Source organism: Danio rerio, chromosome 15 (genome assembly GCF_049306965.1).
Source record: "Danio rerio strain Tuebingen ecotype United States chromosome 15, GRCz12tu, whole genome shotgun sequence".
NCBI classification, from domain to species: domain Eukaryota; kingdom Metazoa; phylum Chordata; class Actinopteri; order Cypriniformes; family Danionidae; genus Danio; species Danio rerio.
The window spans coordinates 31,579,878-31,594,982 of NC_133190.1; the positions used below are offsets into that span (position 1 = coordinate 31,579,878).

General features: G+C 39.6%; 1 protein-coding gene across 1 annotated transcript; it reads left to right on the forward strand.

The window, feature by feature from the left end:
* Window positions 1–8,973: 8,973 nt before the first annotated feature.
* Window positions 8,974–14,601, forward strand: si:ch211-137a8.4. The gene is made up of 3 exons (XM_680524.9): window positions 8,974–9,169; window positions 11,220–13,240; window positions 14,077–14,601. Exons 2-3 carry the CDS (start codon window positions 11,395–11,397, stop codon window positions 14,097–14,099), a joined length of 1,869 nt encoding a protein of 622 aa, XP_685616.1. The 5' UTR covers window positions 8,974–9,169; window positions 11,220–11,394; the 3' UTR covers window positions 14,100–14,601.
* The last annotated feature ends 504 nt before the right edge of the window (window positions 14,602–15,105 follow it).

Genomic DNA, 15,105 nt, shown 5'->3' on the forward strand with positions numbered 1-15,105 from the left:
ATCACAATGAACTTCACACAAGCCTTTATCTTGGATCAAAGATTGTTATGCATAACTGTCAGCCCTCCCGTTTTTCCCAGGATTCTCCTATACTTTACAATTGTATCCCGTAAAAGTATTTTCCCGTATTTCACCCATATTTTTAATCTTTCTATGAAGGATGGCAATAAACATGAAAGATCTGATCCTTATACGCAACCCACACCGCCGAATAACCAGGGGATGCTCCTTACTCTTAAATGTGAATCTGTTCTGTGCTTTTATTTTATTTAGGCATGAAAACACTGAAATAAATATAAAAAGGCGAGATTCCCTTCCTTTCCATTACAGGCACCTTCACCCCTCCTATGCATCCTCAAAACAGTTCATGTAGCTGTGCGTGACTGTTTTGTTCAGTTTGTTTATCCCATGTTTTCACATCCTAATGTATATGTATATGCTAACTTCATTAACACTTTGTTCATGAAAGTCACAAAAGTCTTGTAATAACTAGCAGTAACACTCCAGATTTAAAAAAATTAAAAAAAAAAAAATATATATGAGTATTTCAAGTGCTCTAGAAAGGATTAAATGCAGCACAGTTTATAAAGTAACAAGTTCAAAGAGTTTTAATGCACTCCTAGTGGTCCTGTTTTTTGTTCACAAACAGCTTCATACCAATAATTTAGTGGCCATGTTACAGCTTCTAATACTGGAAAACAGCCTGAACTGATTTACTGCCATTTCTGAAAAGGCCTGTTCACACATGCTCTCTTTACAGTCATTTACTAGTACTCGTGTATGTGAAAGGGGCTATTATTGTTAAAGGTTATTTCTGAACGTTCTCAGAAAGTTCAAAGAGTTCAGTTTTTTATAAATGTTTCAAAACACTCAGCGAACATTCGACTTCATCACTTTGTACACACTATGGGAGTGGTACTTTTGAATATCATCCCAAAACAACTAGTATGAACTGAAGACATCCGTGACCAGATAAAAAGTACAGAATGATCAGGTTTTCTCATTGTCAAATACAGGCATTGGAAACACATCTCCTTGCAGAAGATTTTTCTTTGTGTGTGTGTGTGTGTGTGACAGGAATTTTGATTTCTTCACACATTTTGTAAGCTTTTCACAAGTTCTCAAGTGATAAAAAAAATAACATCTCATTTACACGCATACAAAGAGCCCAGAACAGCATTGTTTTGAATATTTGATAAGTTCTGCTGTTAAAGATGAATCATAAAAGCCAGTATTTGGGGTTTAGTCTTCTAAAACAACAGCTTGAATGCTCATCAGCTTTAATCACTATATCACCTCTTGGTCTTTCAATGCATTCTATGATACATCTACATTATCAGAAACAGCAGCAGGTCTTGCAAAGCGAGGTTTTGTTTTGGATCAGATCAGAGCCGGTGTAATCTCCCCTTATAGGAGCTGATGGATGTTTTGGGCCGGTGAGGAAATAAATGGGGAGGTGGACAGCCCGAAAAATGCTCATGCCACCAAAGTTCTCCTAGGTACAGGTTGCAGAGGAGTGAAGTATGCCAGAGCAATCTATTTCACGGCGCAGCTGAAACCTAATTACACAGATTAATGTCCCGTGGAAGGTGCCATTACCTAAATAGCCTCCTAAAAAAAAAAAGGAGGAGACCTCGCTTCAGCCCAAATATGCGCTTTAAATGCTAATGGATCCTTCAAATCTAGATTCCAATATGTACGGCTTGACTTTCTCCAGTCTGCTGCTGGAGTAGGATTTTGTGCAGGCTTTAATTCCCCTTCTGCAGGCACTTCACTTGACAATGACAGTAAGCCTGGTTAAGTCTCCACCCGCCTTCTCCCGAGCGAAATGTTTAACCAGGGCTGCCAGTAGCAGAGCGAAAGGCTAAACTGTATCGCTTAATACTGATTTCATTCCCCTCTTTGCACACCTCCCCTCTTCAGTGTGCATAGGCACAATTGATTGAAGTGGCCCACAGATATTACCTCTCATTAGGCAAGGGGGAACATTGTTATCGCATTGCCATTCTTTAGAGATTCTCAAATGTTAAAAATGTATCTGTATTCAAATTAGATTGTGACAGTGGGATTGCATGAGTTATCTAACGTAGGAACAGAAAAATGAGTTGACACCCAACAGCCATTTTATCAAATGAATTGAGTGTGGTTAACCCAAAATTTGAAAGTTAATTCTACTCATTTGAAAGAGTTTTGAAGTCGGTGTTGAATGTAACAAGTTAATTGAATCCCTTATTACTTTAACTTAAATGGAGTAAGTTCACAGCACTCGTATAGATTAGTTTTTTAACTCAAATGGTTTGAGTTGCCTTAACTTATTTGGTTTTACAGTTCTCAAACTGCTTTGTTTACTCCAACAGATTAAGTTCACAGCACTCATTATGATTAGTTTTTGAACTTAAATGGTTTGTTGCAATCGGTTTCCTCAAATGGTTTGAGTACTTTGGGTTTTACAGTGCAGATGCATGCATGCAGGGCTTTACATTAACACCCACCAGATGCATGTAGATTTCAGCTGTGATGGGTTAGACAGCCCCTCCCACAAGCCACTTTGGCTGGTTGTAAGTAGTTTTCAAATTGGCAGCGCTGGCTCGCCACTAAAGATTAGAATTTTAGTTTATGACCGTTTGTCATCATGCATGCAAATGTGATCTTGGAATCGAAAAGCAAAAGAAAGCAGGTACCGAATGAGAGGATGATCACGCGCATAGTGAGACACATGCGATCCTCAGTCACTGACTTCAGTGCTTAGCTGATGTGAAACGTCGAGTGTTTAAAATCTGCTGTGCCATTTCCTCACACGAATCAACCGTGCCTTGAAATGCAACTTGTGTGATCAGTTCTCTTTGGAATAGACTGGAAAAAAGTGATGCTCATTTACCAACAGTGCTACTGCTGCTTTCGCTTTAACCATTTTTTTAACAGATTATTAATATGCCTATGGTTACCCATGTGCGTGCGATCATTCTTTCATTATCACGCACAATGTTTTTTACACATGCTTCCTTGCAGTTCATTTTGTTAATATGGTTTAATTATCATACTTTAAAATAGCATTGCTTTAATGTTTTACAGTTAACTGTGATCTGTGACATTTAGCCTGAACAGACCCCTGTGCATATTTTTAGATACATGTGAATATTTTTAAAGAATTTTTGTTGAATAAAAAGTGTATGTATGCAGCTATATTTTGACACACAATTTAAAATTTGTGGCAAGGAAATAGTTAGTTTGGTGTGGCCAGAGAAAAAAATGGGTATATCCATGAGCTCGGTAGAGTTGAGCTCGGAAAAGTCATGTAAATATTTAACTTATTGCAATGCGACACTATGAAACCACAGCCCATTTGTTCATGCACATTGAGCAAGGTCACACACAACACACACAAAAAAGTGAAATGAACGAGGAGGCATATGGAAATGACAATTTAAATCAAGTAATTTTAGCAGTCACATTTATGCAGATAAAACATATTTTCCCAACAACAAAAATTGTGGCTAGTAAAAATGACGAGTGGCTAGTAACGTTGGAAAACTACTAGCCACAGTGGCTGGTGATCAAAAAAAGTAAATGTTAAGCCCTGTATGTTTGTATGGGGCTGAATTCACTTCATTTAGACAAAGGCTTTGACGGGAGCAATTTCTCTTAAAAAATTTTTCTCTTAAACTTCTACTTTTCGACCCAGTTGTGTTGTGCGTATTGTTTAGATGACAAGTCAAACAGACACTAGTGCTCCTGTCAAATTTCCAGTAGTTTTTCCTCAATTTCTTGAGTCCAAATAAACTGAAAAGGAGCGCTTTTAATGTCTCCCCTAACCTTCCGCTGGTAGTCAAGTAGTGAATGCTGCTCTCTCATTCGCTGTAGGTGATTGTTGAAGTTATTTTTAATCCGAACCAATGCAATCTCATGGCAATTTGTAACTTTTTGAATTAGTGGATAATTCCTATGAATTCGTACGATCTAATTCGTACAATTAAGTACGATTTGCTTATCACCCAATGACGGTTGGGGTTAGGGGTGGGGTTGGGTGCCATGCCTCTTTAAAATCGTACAAATTTGCACGAATTAGCCACAAAACTGACAAAATGTAAAATATATTTCCTCGTGAGATCAGGCTGACCAGAACACATTTCACACAGCATGATTTAAATTGCTGACTGCTCCAGATATTTAGCACACCAAATATCTCACAGGTGTCTGCGACTCATCTGCGATTCTCTCAGATCTCGTCTTTAATAGTTCATACTGTGTGATTGTTACTCGCGTGAACGAGCACCGATTTGCTAGTAATTTTAGCCATTTATCAGCGATTTCTCAAAACCTGTCACCGAGTCAAATCGGGGCTAAAATCATGCAGTCTGAACTCGGCATTAGTCTGTTGGTGCTCTAGATTTGCCGGTTTCAAACCGATGAATTAATATTTTTGGCGCAAACATGCATTCACAATGGTATAAACCATTATAAGGGTTGTCAAAAGTTATCTATTATTTAAATTATTAATATTACTGAAGATACAGATTAGAGCAAACTATTTTTAAACTATTAAAGGGCAAACCCAGTTTCACCACCTAATTATCTGTCAGGACTCACAGTGATGGTGGTCTGGCAGAGCCGATTGGCTCACCTCTGATCCCGGTGTTTACAGCTGCGTGTGGAAGCACGTACTGGTTATCCCGCCGTGACATCGGCTGCTTAAAATAAGACTCGGGTTGTGGCAGACGAGAGCGCGGGAAATGGAGTTGACAGTTGCCGCCATGAGCCTGACGAGGCCTTCGGTTGAATCTATCAGAGCAGAAGCGCCGCACCCTCAGCTTCACCCCTCTGCTCACACACATACACGAGCGTGGCCTGTCGCAAGCCATTAACACACACACACGCTTGCTCCTCCACCTCAGCCAACGCATGGGCATTTCTCAACAGTAGCGCAGCATCTCTGCATCGCCATGTTTGAGCCTGCGTGACATCAGATGTGCATTTACAGGCTCAGTGGCAGGTGTTTCTAGGCTGTAGGGAGAAAATAAAGCTTGTGTTGCTTCTTCATTTCCACTACTATTCCTGACAAACGTGGGAAGACGAGCAATCTGGTTTTATAAACCAACAGTTGATCTTCATCTTGACATTTCTGCTACTCTTGTTGTGCTGATAATTTGAAAGAATAATATAATCACTAGTAAATATTGTAGTGTTTTTGAACATCACTATAAGTAAGTACTGGAATATGTTTTGCTGATGCTATAGTTGCTATTGTGATACATAGGCCTATCTAAACAAATAACCAAATACTGTATTTTTTTTACAATTACAGTATTATACTACTACACACATTTTACTGTATAAAAAATGTAAATTATAGGATACAGCAGTACTTATTACTTTATGAGTTCACTGTAATATACCTGAGCATTCAATAGCAGTTACTAAACTTACATAAACACTAGATGCAGAATAATAAAATGGATACAGTATAATAAGTCACTATATTTTGGTTATTATAGCTCATAGATACTGTCTTAAAATAGTTTTTATGTCATAATTGTGTCTATCTGGCTACTCATTTTGATTGCAAGACATTAATTCACCACGATTATTAAAATAACAGTATAAGAGCTTAGCATAAAGACAAAGCAACACCCACAATAGCATTTAATTATCAATCTTTTAGAAATAAAATGATTAAAATAATTAAATAAAATAGCAAATTTAGCAGTGCGAAGACTAGTTTTTTTTTTATAGATTATTTTTGTCTTGTATACCATTGTCCTAGAAGGGATCTGCCACCGCTGAAGTGCAATTCACTCAGTCCTCCATTCAACACACACACACACACACACACACACGTGGTCTTGTAAACATCCACATGCACACCTTCATTCACATATGCAGAGCCACAGAGTCATAACAGAGTTACTTTATGTCCTGTAAAAAATAATCCCCCGTTATCCTGCTATTTATAGGTAGCTCCTTCAAACTGACCAATCCCTCGTGCTCCTCCCCTTGGCTTAAATGACAATGATTTTACTATGATTCTTTGGCAGCACTATATAATCCTCAAGCGTCGTTCAGTTGAAGCAGACTGAGACTGAATGTCTGAGTCGATGATGCCTTGAGACAGATGCATCGTCCTCCATGAGGAAATTAAAGCTCAATTCTCTCGCAGATGCTCAATCGTATGAAATATTCATCACAGAGCAATACGTTTCCAGTGGAATGCACATGTTATTCTGGCCTTGGGGCAAATTTTGTCCGATTTTTGTTGTACTGAGATACAATAAAATACTATTTTGGCCTTGAAGCTGGCTTAAATATTCCATTTGATCCTGTTGCTCTTTGCTTTAAGGGTTTTAAGAAAGATGTCTGCTATACAAAAGAGTTTATTTATCTTTCTTTCCATCCTGTTGCATCAACCTGAAGTGCACAATTCCCCAACAATTAGCTTCAGATAATGAGGTCAGTTTGTTCACATTTCTATTTGAGTCTTTTGACATGAACAGAGTGGTAGGAGAGAGTGTAGGACAGGGTGAGATGGGACTTCATCAGTTTAACCAATTAGAAATCAGCTATAGTGGTGACATCACTGTCATTCACCTGCCTCCCCAAGTGACGGAAGAAACAGCAGAGTCTGGGTTCAAAATGAAAGGTGCAGTAGGTGATGGTCTTCAGAAATTTTTTGTTGTGCTGGTTGAAAGTCTCTTCACATTTTAATATTACTGATTAAAGAGGTTGAATTAGAGAAACTTACCAGAAATTTAAATTTAAGGACATTTCTGTAATTTAATGTCTGTTATTTTAATTTAACAGTTGTTACTTTACGGGGGGTTTTCCGACACCCCAGCTGCCGAAAGTAAACTGTAAAATTACAGATTTTTTAACAGTGTAGCCCAAACCGTCTGTCAACAAATGTAGATTTGTACATCTGTGCACCCCTGTTTACGCAGATCCGCCGTTTGCGTATGCACGCACATGAGAGAGAGAGAGAGAGAGAGAGAGAGAGAGAGAGAGAGTGAGAGTGACAGCCGTAAAAACAAATGCTGAATCAAATTTTTTTTAAATCCTTAATCAATATTGGAGTTACTTTTGCACTCTGGAGGAAGGACGACACCATGGCTGAAGTATTTCTGGTAGACGGGTAATGTTCTGTTTTAAAACTATTTTAGTCATGCAGAGCTGATGTAGATTGTGTTGTTTGACGAATGGGTTATATGCACAGAAGTGTTGTTCAGCCCCTGAAATCTTCCGGCGAAAGATTGATTTGACTATTTTCAGTTTTATGAGGTCCTTTTACATCAATAATGGAGATTTTTTATTTAGTTTAACTACAAAACATCAGTAAATAGCACTATTCCACCTAGACTGCTTTTCAGAGGTGAGGTTTTACATTCACATTGGTTCATTTTTAAACAATGACGACCTGTGACACGCTCACTCTATTGTTTACCATGCTACTGTGAATATTCGAGCTGAAATAGCATGCACGTATGATTTATTAATAAGTGTAATTCCTGCAACCCGCCAGTGCATTAGAGAGTGAGACTAGCGATCCTTGCATGCATAATATTGCACATTAAAACAAGTTTTGCCAACTACACAACTGATATAATAGATATAGTTTTTTGTTGGGAATTTAGTATTATAAAGTACTATAAAGTTTTCTAACTGGCAAATGACATGAGTGGATTGTCTACTGTCATCTTTAATGTGTGCAATCATGATTTTAGGAGGCGTGGCTTTGGACGGCAGGGGAGGGACTGTTTCAAAGATGCCAAGTGATAGCGTTTAGGCAGATCCCCCACTGCACTATTAATTTGAGATTATTTAAAAATGAATGATGGTAACAGGTAACTGAATTTTTCCCAGAGATGGGTTGAGGCTGGAAGGGCATCCGCTGCGTAAAAACTTGCTGGATAAGTTGGCGGTTCATTCTGCTGTGGTGACCCCGGATTAATAAAGGGACTAAGCCGACAAGAAAATGAATGAATGAATGAATGGTAACTGAATTGTGTAAATTTGATAAGTAATAAAATTTAATAACATTTTAAGTTTAGATGCAAAGACTGTCTGATCTCTCTGAAATTCTCTTTTAAAATTAGCTTTTTTCTAAGCATCTCGTTTATGCAATGATATTTTGCTTTAAAGGCAATGCAAATATGTTTTATTTTCATTAAAATGATTACTGAACATAAAAATGCCCAATTTCTGCTTACTTTTTTGGCATCCTAATATTTCAGATGAGAAAAATGCATAGAAATAAAATTCAAAAGTAATGTTAGAATACTAAAACATTTTTCCTCTTTTTTTACAACATAGATCTAGACATGCCTTAGTTTTTATTTCCTTTATTTATATTTCATATGATGATAATTTTTTTGTCTTCATTTAGTATTAGTATTTTTAATTCAGAATCTTTTTATTTTACTTTTTTCTTTATTTGTTTAGATATAGAGACAAATATATAAATAAATAATTATATATATATATATATATATATATATATATATATATATATATATATATATATATATATATATATATATATATACACACACACACACACACACACACACACACACACACACACACACACTCAAATACAGTAATTCAAAACAAAAATATGAATAATAAATAAAACTATATTTCCTTTCATTCTCTCTCTCTCTCTCTCTCTCTCTCTCTCTCTCTCTCTCACACACACACACACACACACACACACACACACACACACAAGCACCTTTAGAAACTCGCCACAGCAGATCTAGAAATGCTCGTGATGCAACACCGCCACATCTCACGTAAATCAGGGGAAGTGGCTGAAATTAAAGTTACCATCTCAGCCCGTACAGTAACCCTCTTAGTGCTGGGGGCGGGTGTGTGTGTGGCAGGGTGGGGGTGGTCTTTCTAGTTGCTAAGGGCAACAGGGTGAGATAGATGGAGCCGCAGCTGCGCGTCTGTTAATACCAGCTCTCGACCCTCAACGTCCCCGCGCGCGCAATTCCACACACAGAGAAACACACGCACTCTCTCTCTCTCTCTTACACGCACGCACACACACACTGATCTCTCTTCAGTCAAGGCATGAGGATGCGAGCGGGGATTTAGTTTCAGTGTCTTTTCCAGTCTGCAGCAGATTATTACCTTTCCTCCAGCACACGGGACGGATTTACGCACGAGAAACAAGGTTTGCAGACTTTTTTTTAGTTATTGTGTGTTTCTGTGGCATCGTTTGAAGTATTTGTGTCCAGCAGAAGTTCGTTTTGTGTGCTAGATCTGATTCCCTGATTTTTTTTATGTGTGAGAATACACGCGTGTTGTTTTACACGCTTCACCCATGCAGTGAGTAAACACTGGATATCACAAGGAAGTGCAGAGATTTAGATTAGAAAGGACAATGGGCGCGCAATGACTGCGCCCTGGATTTGAATTCTTACGCGTGGGGAAATAAGTGTTTGGTTCAAATAATCCGATTCCAGATTGTCTTGCTTTGTGTTTGTGTGTATGAAAAAGGACATCTGCTTGACTATTGCGTGTTTGCTCAAGCAACTGTTACGAGTTCATTCATTCATGCGATCAACTTCGCCAAACGTGCCAGACTGTCCTCTCGCATATTATTATCAGACCCACTCAAGTGTGAATTCGCTCCAAATTGCCAGCCGTCTGTGGTGCGTATGAATGAATTAAATCCTTTTCTCAGCATAAAAATCCCAGCACATCTCGTTGAATTTGATAGTAAGAACAATTCCAGAATGAATTGCGAATGGCTTTACCACAATAGACAGGGAATGCGCGCGCTTGTGTGCGTGTGACGCGCGGGTTGTTGTTGTTTTCCCGCTGCATGATGATTTCATAATTCCCACATCACACATTTACACGGCGATAGACCACGTTAGCGACTTGTGGAAGCTTCTCGAATATAAATATGAATAATTATTTACAACTCTTGTTTGGTCCTATAAATGTGTGATCCGAGACATGAATGAGCATTGTTCAGGGATGTTTTCCAGACACAACAGAAGTAGGATGTCTCCTCGAGTCTTTTCGATGCGTTTTTGGCAAAACACCGCTCGTGCACGCCGTCAATTAAAAATAACTTGGGCGATGTTGATATCAACACATTTTTACAAAATGGAGGAGATGGTTAGGGACGTATTAGCAATGCAAATGAGCTTTTGAAGAGCACTGGCACCTGCTGTCTCGAGCATTTGCATTGGCTTTTCCCTCGTTTCTCATTAGAATTATGTTCTTCTTCTGCAAAGCAAGGTTTGAGCCCACACTCTGGGCTTTATTGAGGGAGCTTCTCCAAGTCTCTTCTATTTTGCGTTTGCATAACAAAGGGCAAGGGTTTTGTCCGTGAAAAGAGGGGACAAAACCGTCAAGCCTCAATTGTCCCAGTGTCAGTCGGATGGGCAAGCAGGGTCTTGTGCCCCATCAGTAAACAGACTCAGTCACGGCGAAATCCAATTAAGCCATGTTCTTTCCATCAGGCTTTTCACAAGGCAAAGAATATTGCTTCTGTTTTTTATGCTACTGTACTCATTTTATGGTGCATATAGTCATAAGGTTCCTTGAATCAATCAATTATGTAACTATGTCACATGTGGTTTCACCTCTAGCAACTCATACCAATAGACAACGTAAAATAACTCGAAATTCGCAACTGGGTCATTGAGGAAGCATTAAATTGCTTTGAGCATCAAAAAAAAAAAAAAAAAAAACGGCCTAAAGATTTTTTTTTAAATCACAAAAGAACCCTCTGTTTAGAAACAAAAAACAACTCCAGTGTTAAGTGACATGAGTTAATCAAGGGTGAAGAGTTTAGAGGTTTATAATAAGATCTTTCATTGTCATAAGGGTAACGGAATGTGGACTTATCTTCACATTTGCCATTTTCATTGCCTTGCCTGAAAACATGTACAAGGCATGCACATTTTAACAATGAGATAATTTTTTACCAAAAACGTGATAATGCTGTCAATATCTACATGAGAAATTAAAGTACAAGGAAAAATCATCAAATGGTAAAAGAAATCACTGATCATATGTTTACTGGTGATTCCAAGGTGACTTGAGACTAGAGGCACTTAAAGACAGCATGACTGTCTGGTGCATTCTTTATCTTTACCACATAGAACATGTCATTATTTGAAGCATACTTTAAAAAGGCCTTTCTCATATGCAACTGAAATTGATGCAGCCAATTTAAAACTGATTGTTGTCCTCTTTCCTTCTAGCACTGAGGTCCATCTTCTCCACACGGAATATGATGCAGAATTGCCCAACTCTTATGGAAATAAGTTGGATAGGAACACTCTCAGAGCTGTTGGCTGATAATCAATGAACTGATTTCTATAAAGGATACAAGGGAAAACATTTCTGTGAAGAAGACCTGAGTTTTTGTTTTCGGATATGGCGGCAACTGAGGCCAATGCAGAGCCTGTTCAAGCAGACATTGTAGATAATAAAACTGAGGTGGAAGCCACAAAGCCAGAGCCAGAGCCAGCCTCAAACGAGGAAGCCCCAGCTTTAACTGAGGAAGCCCCAGCTTCAACCGAGGAAACACAGCCTACTACTGAGGCACCAGCAAGCACAGAGCAACCAGCTGATAGCAAATCCAAGCCAGCCAGTGAGAAAATATGGGACTCTTTTTTAAATAAAAGTGGGCTCGGAAAAGTAATGGGGGGAAAGAAGAAGAAAGACCAGCATACTGAGGATACTACTGGTGAGGAGCAGGATAAGGCCCCCAACCAGACTGATCAAGGGGATGCTGCTGGCCCTAAAGAACAGGAATCTACTCAGCCAGTAGAAGCTGGCGAGGCTGCAGCTGATGGCCAGGCAATTGAAAAAGCACCAGAAAATGAGGAAGCTTCCCAAGAGCAAAAAGCATCTGGTGCCAAGCCAAAGCAAGGAGAGAAGTCCAGTGTCAGGGACTTCATCCGCAACCCTGTTGCTAAAATTTTCTCACACAAAAGCACAGACAAAAAGGATGGTACAGGGGCGCTCAAACATGGCAAGGCTCGTTCAAAATCACTAGACAGGCTGGAGGATGCTGATGCCAGCACAACTGTGGCAGAACAAGCTGAGGAGCCTCCAAATGCAGATGAACCAGACAAGTCTAACCCTCAAACAACGAAAAACATGAAACGCTGGCACTCTTTTAAGAAACTCATGGCTCAAAAAAGCCACAAGAAAAGCACAGAAGAGTCCAAGGATGCTGAGGGGGCCGAGGGAGGAAGTGCAGAGGGAGCAGGAGACAGTAGTACACTGGATTCCACAACAAAGTCAGAACATTCTGGCCAGAAAAGGTGGAAACTGAAGAGATCCTGGACATTTCAAGGTCTGAAGAGAGATTCGTCAGTTGTTGGAATCCATAAACCAAAGGACAAAGACTCTTCAGATGTAAAAGATGAAAATGCCCCTGAGGCAGAAGAGGGGGCAGAAGATGTAAAGGTAGCTGGTGACGTAGAAACACAGGAAAAGACTGAGAGTGAGGAGGAGAAAGGAGCAACTGCAACTACACAGCATGCAAAATCTGTGGACCAGCATGCAAATGAGATCTGGACCTCTTTCAAAAAACGAGTTATTCCCAAATCAAAGAAGGCAGCTGACACTAGTGGAGTAGAGGAGGAAGCAGCGGGTGAGCAAGAGCAGACTGATGAACCACAGGCGGGTAAAGACCCAGGCAAGACAGCCAAGGCAAAAAGGACACACTTCAACCGTGCTGTGTCACTAAAGAACTTCATACTGCGAAAGGGGAAGAGTACCAGCATGGACATGGGGGAGGGTACAGCAGCCCAGAAAGATGGCGATGGCACTGGTGAAAGTGAGGGTAAAGACATGGATGGCCTTGATGATGAAGCTGGGGCAACTGATGCCCCACAGACTGAATCAGAGGAGCAGACTGTGACTCAGAGTGAGAGCAATAATGAAGCTCAGATGGCAGGCGAGCACAAGAGTTCGGATGGAGAGGAGAGTGCACCATCTGGTCAACCATCAGACAAGCCTCATGCTGCGGACCCAGCACCAGAGAGTGGGGGCAAAGAAGAGCCAAAGGCCAACGGTGAGAATGGATGCTTGGACACCACATCGGAGGACACAGCCGCACACAATCATGAAACAACAACCCAGAATGATGTGAAGGATGAAGAGATCAACCAGGAGACCATAGACTCTAGTGGCAAAACTTGTCCAAAGGATGGGAAGATCCTCAGCCAGGACGGGAAGTGCGATACAGTCAATGCAGTTGCCCAAAGCGGTGAGTGTGAAGCCCCAATTGACTCAAGAGATCTACAGCAAAATGGAAGTGAGTCTAATTTAGGACTAGGTACTAGAGTTGAGATAGAAACCAGGGGGGATGGGGACCATCAGTTTGTAGAGTCCCTTTCTGGGTCAGCGAAGACCAATGCAGACGAGCAAGAAGAAGCCTTGAAGAGGATGTTCTATGAGGTTGCAGCTTCCATCGTTCGCGCAGCTTTATCCTCAGCCACTGAACAGTTAGCCAAGGAGAAGGACTCTCTGGACAGTAGTTTGAAGTGTTTCCAGCCTGAAAGTAATAGCAGTTACACAGATATTGAAGTCAGTTACTGTCCCAGAGAAGTTACTTTAAATCAGGAATCTCTGTATTGATCCTCAGTGATCCTGAGCACATTCATCTGTGCTTGTGGGAACTTGTTCACAAAGATATTGACATGCTCCTTCACCCCTTTAAAAACTGTTGTTTTAGGGTCAGTGAATTCAAAGGGAAGTACAGGTGCTTTATTTAAGATGTGAAGTAACCCAAAGCAGCAACTTGTGTATTTTCAGGAAGTGTTCTTTACCTTTAATAATTTATTCATTGAAAGATTACAGTACGTTTCAGTGTTAATGTGGAAACACAAACAATTAAGTGTTCTTGAGGTCAAGAATTTTCACGACATGTCACATGCAGTTGTGTAGTGTTTGCCGTTCTGTTGTATTATAAAGTTGACAAATTATTTTTGGTGAACCTAAATGAACCTCTCGTCTGTGACACATGTGTGAATTCATAAATATTTTTAAATGTAGAAATATACTGTAATATATTCTGAAATCTCTTCTGTTATCATTTACCAGAAAAAAAGGCGGGAAACGTGTGACGCCACACAAAGAGGATTAGATCTGCATGGGATTCGTTCAGCGAGGAGCTTTGCCCCCCTCCCCCCAAAATATGGAGTAATCACATGTTTACACCACGATTCACCATGGTGAGAGATGCAATCCACATAGTTAAAAAAAATCTTGAAAAGCAATAATTCAGAATCATCAATCAGTGCAGTTCTTGCTACCATTCCATCACTGTAAATGTTTTGCCTGTCTACTAGTGAGATTTTATATTGTCATAAATGACATTCCTTTGAAATGTTAATCTCAGTGATCACAAAGTACCGTGATCATAAAGACTGTTAGTTTTATATTAATTGCCATTCTGTTTGTAGTTTTCCTTTGACTAGATATATGTTATACAGACACATTTGAAATAACAGCCCGCCAGACTGCCCCCCCGAATTGTGAATTCAATACGGAATGTGCTCTAATCTCTGTGTTTTTGTTTTTAGACTGTTATCTTGTGTACATGAATAAACCACCATTAAACATTAAGTAAATCTCTGGGTTTTCTTACAGATATTCATTGCTATCTTAAAATTTTAGGAAATGCTAAAACTAGACATTGAAATTTCCATTTGGTGCAAGTGTAAAAGTGTTTGGTGCAGCCTAAAACAAACGGACAGTATTTATTTAGTTTCCGTCTAAAATACTCCTTCATAATAATGCATAATACACATCTCGGAAATTGAAGCGTGCACTACATAAAACCCATAATATGAGAACACTGACAAATGTACATTTGAATATATTCGATTGGATTGCTATAGCTGCAGTGTAACATCCAAATTCATCTGCTGACATATTTCTATTAAACTCGGATGAATATGACTGCACAATCCTTGACCGCCATCACACTGTCGCCTATTTACACTAATTCTCTGAGATCTTGCTATTAGCACATTAAATGCAGATTAACAGAATGCCTAGCAACAGGTTTTTGTGCAGCATTCCCTATAGCTTGCCGCAGGGTCAGGGTTAATGAAGAACCGTGTGGAA